We start from the raw sequence: 5,705 nt of genomic DNA on the forward strand, positions 1-5,705 counted from the left end.
AACAAACAAACATCCTGTTACTTTATTATTAAGGATAATCGAAAAGTGTATTTTTGTTTGTCTAGGTTGAGGTGCAAATAAATTTTTCGTTCATTAAGTTATCCATCAAGAAAGATCCTTGGGTGATATCAGAAAGAGATGGGACAATGGGCTGCTTAATACACTAGTCCCCAAAGTTTTGAAACAACCTTTTCTTAAACGTTTCTTTGTGGACTTTGATTGGTTAAGTTGAGTGTTCAAACGTTTCAAATACTAATTTAATATACTGTAGAGTAATTTTGTCTTTCATCATTGGGGATGTACGTCAATTTATCGGCCATTGTCTTATCCTGCAAGTCATGGGATAATATTAATACACATCATTATAATACTTCGCTACATATAGATGTTGTCGTCCTCGTTTAAATAAAAATTTATTCAGTAAATTATATATAAGATTTATTTTAAAAATAGTTTTTTAATTATATTGGTTGTATATAAATTATTTTTTTTGATGAAATTAAAAAGACAATTTAAAAGTATTCTAAATATATATTTTTTGTATGTCAAACTAGAATAGTTATAAATTGCATCGTATTGTAGACAGCTTTCCGCGGATATTAAAATGAAAGATTATAAGATTAAAACCAGTTTTGATAGACCCGACCGTCTAAAGGCACAGGCTAAAAAACTGGTATGTATTTATTTTTTTGATTTCTATTTAATATTCATGGAAAATTTATTCAAATATGATGCTATACATGATTTTTCAGTATGGCTGCAAACCGGTTCTAATCAAGCGGATATTAATCGGTTTAGAAGCTATACTGGAAAATAATTTTACTTGTCTTTTCTTTCCAATAAGGCAAATTGTTTTAATTATTACTTTGCTCACAGATAGGTAAACATAAAAATTGCAAGAATAACAGCAAGTGATTTTGCATCCGTCCAAATAGCAGAGTAGGGGCGCAGCCCACCTGACATCTCGTGGTTACAGTCACGGTTGTTACAGTAACATAATGTTACATCTACGTCCACCTAAATAAGAGAAATGATTATTTATCTTATTGTTTTATATAAGAGTGAAGCTTTTCTACAATTGTTAAATTTGAAGATTTTATACAGTTAAGGTATGGACGTACGCTTGTCCTTTTCGTTATTTTAGGCATGTTAGGTTGTTACAGTAACATAATGTTACATCTACGTCAACCTAAATAAGAAAATAATTATTTTGGATGGGGATTCCTGAAACAGTAAAGTAAAGTATGCTTTAGAAAGCGTATCAACTCTTTAATCGTTACTGTTAAAGTCAATACATCCATTTAAACCACGCTGTTTTTAGACAACAACTTTTATATGAAATATTTGTACTTTCTGATATTTTATTCTTTTATTCTGTCTTTTTTGATTCTTTAGTTATAAAACTTCAGAAGACGACCTTTGATAAAGTAAACAAATGTTACAAATATTTTATGACAAAGCCCAAAATGACTCAAAAATCAGCCATATGACGCCATAAAAATAAAGGATTGTCCATCTCATTTTTAGGGGTTTTCTTTCCCACTTCTCCTCTCATCTCCCTCATTTTTATGACGTTATATGGCTGATTTTTGAGTCACTTTGGGCTTTTATATTTTAGACATAAAGTTGCTTAATGCTGATAAATTAAGAAAATATTACTTTATACCTTTCCTAATTTTATAATGATTCATTATTCTTTGTCCATTACCTTTATACAGTGTCTAGCAGAGGCTGCCAATGTTTCTATTTTCAATCTTTTATACCTGTACAACCCTTACCCTCAGATACAGTACATTACCTGCATGTAACTCTCTATCTATCTTGATATCTGTCTACTTTTTATATTTTGTAACTTCTTTTAAACTTGCTATCTTCCTCCCTTATTATAAACTTAATCAAACGAAGCTTAACCCCCTATGAATCTTTTATACCTGAACAAGTCTTCCCCTCTGATCCAGAACATTGATTGCCTGTCCCTCCCTAGCCTTTTTTGTAACTAATATAGTTTCTACCTTAAACTTCCTATGTATCTACTTTTGTATCTTTTATACCTGAACAAGTCTTCCCCTCTGATCCAGTACATTGACTGCCTGTAACTCCCTAGCCTTTTTTGTAACTAATATAGTTTCTACCTTAAACTTCCTATGTATCTACTTTTGTATCTTTTATACCTGTACAAGTCTTCCCCTCTGATCCAGTACATTGACTGCCTGTAACTCCCTAGCCTTTTTTGTAACTAATATAGTTTCTACCTTAAACTTCCTATGTATCTACTTTTGTATCTTTTATACCTGTACAAGTCTTCCCCTCTGATCCAGTACATTGACTGCCTGTAACTCTCTATCACATCCATAGTCATGTTCATATTTGGCTTCTGCACATCCTCTATATCTGATGGCTATAGAAATGAAAATATATCCTTATAACAAAGTAACAGGATGTTTTTTGTTTGTCTGTGTGTACCGAAGGATATTGCTGACCGCTGAACCTATACGGTTCTCCTTTACTGGGTACCTTCTCATAGGTTCTGAGAAAGTTTATTAATATTTTGGAGGAGGGTACCACCTCCCTCCCCAGAGAAATGGATAAAAATTATAAAAACGCCGCCCTGCGAACATTTTTACAATTAGCTAAAAACATAACTTACACCATTTAGCACGAAAAAAAATATTTTTGGTAAATAGCTAATCTTAAAATAGATAGAAAAGAAACAATTTTACGTGTCCCTATAGGCCTCTAGGGACGTAGCCGCTAGTCCTATTATAAAATTCCTTTTAGGGAAGCTGTTTTTAGATTTAAGCCGTTTGTTTTAGGCTATTTTTCTGTCCCCATTTTACTCCTTTGAAGAGAGGGTCCCAAGATGCTAGGGATACAATCGCTAGTCCCTTTGTATAAAGTAGTTAGCTTTTTTGTCTGTAGCTAAGGATCTTGGTAACGGCTGAACCGATACGGTTCTATTTTACTAATAAGTTTTATAACTATATCGGGGAGGATATCACAACCCTCCCAAGAGATATTGCAAAGATAAAAAATAATACTAGCAGCAGTCTTTTTGACATTTTTTGATAAACAGCTGATCTTAACTTAGATTGAAAAGGAAACTTTTTACATTCCACTAAGGGCGTAGCCGATAGTTTTTACAAGTAAAAAGTAATAATTAATCAGATGATTAATTTTAATTTATATATATATAACATGATAAATGTTACATAAAACCTATAAAAGCAAAGAATCTAAAAAACTTACTCATATCCTTATATACGCCAGTGACAAAGAAACAGCTCTGGACTCCAGCTGGACATGTCCGCAAGAAGGAAGCTCGAGCAGGCTAAAACAAATTATTTTGTCATTATGTTTAATACTATATTGTATTTAACAAAATTTAAAATTTTAAATACCTATCTATCTAATTACCTTTCTACCTACAAGTAAATAAACTCACATCTAACTATTTGTCTAAATATTTACCTCTCCTTCTTCATATTCTGCACAGGAATGGTTGTACCTTTTCTGTCCAAACCCTGGCCCATAACTGCCATATACATCCCTGTCAGGGCTAACCTAAGTAATTTTGATTTGGGTTATTTAAAAAAGTATATTATTTTTCTTAAAAGAACAGCTTTTCTACATTTATGATCCTCCCGTAAGCTGACAGAAACGGATAGCACTTCCTTCTCATTTAATCATGAGTAAATCATCCTATTAAACTTTGAATGATGAGTCCTGTAAACAAAAGATACAATATAGAAACCTTATTAGAAAATCTGAATGTCTATTTTAAACATACAGATTTTTATGCTTTTTCTTGCAATTTTCTGATAGTATGATTATAAAATTAACTTTTTTTTGTAATTTTGATTCATAGGATGATTAGGAATATTGGTCTAAGTGAATCATCTAAATTATCCAATCTTAAAATGTAATTATGTCTATTCTAAGCGTCCTGTTTTCTGTAAAGTAATATTAGGATGCTTTAAGGAAGGTTGGTTACCTTTAGTTTAAGTGCCGTAAGAGCGAACCTATCCACCCTCCCCCCAATTTTTTCTATAATAAAGATAATAGATAGTTTTTTTATATGCTTTAACCCAACCTTACCTAACCTAAAGTAATAAAGAAACAAACAAAAACAACCCTCTCTCCCCACCCCACCCTTATTTTCAATTAATTTCAAATTAAGGGAAGGGAGAGTTCTGTGCTTGAATATTTACTTTGAAGGAAACCTACTACCAAAAATCTATGAAAAAACTACCTTAGGTAATCCACAAGCTATACATTGCAATTGTTGTTGGCCTGATACTGAATCAACTAAATACAAATATTAATCTTTCATTTTCATTTTAGTAAAAATATTTCTTGGTAAGGAGTTATTTTGGTGGGTGGTTTTATAATTAGAGTAAAACACTAGAGGGAGAAAGGGTTAAATAACTGTTTCTCCCCATCTCACTGTCCTTGTGCTGACTCTCAATTGGGTCATTAAAAATCAAACAATGGTGTGGTGTGTATTAACACTTTGGTGGCATACAGAAAAGGTCATAGAAAAAGGTAGAGAGGTAGTTATCTGTATATACATCTATACTATGGATCTATTAACCTTCCTAGGAACAATGATAAACTACACTGTAAAGGAGAACTGTATCAGTTCAGTGATAACAAGATAACAAGACAGACAGACAAAGATCCTTCTACTTTTATATAAGGAAAATTAGATAATGTAAATACTTACTCAATAAATTCAGGACTAAAGGAATAAAACAGAAAAAGCTTAAATTTTTCATTTGGTCATCTGAAACATGACATGTAATTTTATTTAATGGCTAATTGAAACTTAATATAAAAGACAACTATAAAAATCAGAACTTCATATATTTTGCTTCATATAAAAGATCATCTTTCAGTACTTTCAAAAATGATTTGTACATAATGCCTTTCTAGGTTAAGTATTTGTGGCAAGTAAAGCACCCCCCCCCCCCCCCACACCCCCTATTTGGAATAATATATGGGGGCAATGGGTTTTTTCTTGTGTTATATGTTGCCTTAGGCTAGGATGGGTTAGGTTATATTGGGTACAGGGTTAGGGAACCGCAAGATAAGGGCCCATAGGGTTGGGGGAGGGGGGGGGGGGTTCAACTCTCGCTAGACATTCATGTGCAATTTATAGGATTCTGTATAAACAAAGGAGCGGTTAGGAAATAAGGTTAACTCAGAACGTTAGGAGCAAAATGAACATAAAACGAATGTTTTTATCTAAAGCACTGCATAAACAGGTTAGGCAAAGCACGTGAATATTAATAAATAACCCAAAAATATGAAGCTCCATTTTATGAAGATTACAGAAGATGGAGAACTAAATCGGATAAAAACCTTGCTGCTTAATATAACAGAATTCCTTTCGTTTTTATTTATGCTCAATACAAAAAAAGATCTTTGCTTTTTTTAAATTACTTTATATAAAAACGAATATCTATGATCAAAATGTTAGGATAAACGTTTTGTATTTTTGTGACTTTGGATTTTATAACGAAAAAAAAAAGCATTTTAAACTATCATTTTCATGGATATATTCTGGTTTACAATAATAACTACCTACGTTCATATGTTTTCTAACTAAAACTAATAATGATACAAACTTATTAAATATTAAAGGTTGATATGACAATCTACGTTTTTTATGGTTGGTCAATACAATACAGTGACTATAGCTATTC

The 5,705-nt window shown here is 31.9% G+C and overlaps 1 protein-coding gene across 1 annotated transcript; it reads right to left on the minus strand.

The window, feature by feature from the left end:
- Positions 1-421: 421 nt before the first annotated feature.
- On the minus strand, positions 422-4,780 carry LOC145324306 (uncharacterized). Its single transcript, XM_080166922.1, has 6 exons — positions 4,724-4,780; positions 4,250-4,305; positions 3,469-3,561; positions 3,247-3,328; positions 2,292-2,398; positions 422-1,017 (listed from the first exon to the last, which is right to left on the minus strand). The coding sequence occupies exons 1-6, from the start codon at positions 4,773-4,775 to the stop codon at positions 871-873; spliced, it is 537 nt and encodes a 178-aa protein (XP_080023048.1). The 5' UTR covers positions 4,776-4,780; the 3' UTR covers positions 422-870.
- Positions 4,781-5,705: the final 925 nt, after the last annotated feature.

This window comes from Acartia tonsa, chromosome 7 (assembly GCF_053477335.1).
Source record: "Acartia tonsa isolate MP-2025a chromosome 7, ASM5347733v1, whole genome shotgun sequence".
In the NCBI taxonomy this organism is placed as follows: domain Eukaryota; kingdom Metazoa; phylum Arthropoda; class Copepoda; order Calanoida; family Acartiidae; genus Acartia; species Acartia tonsa.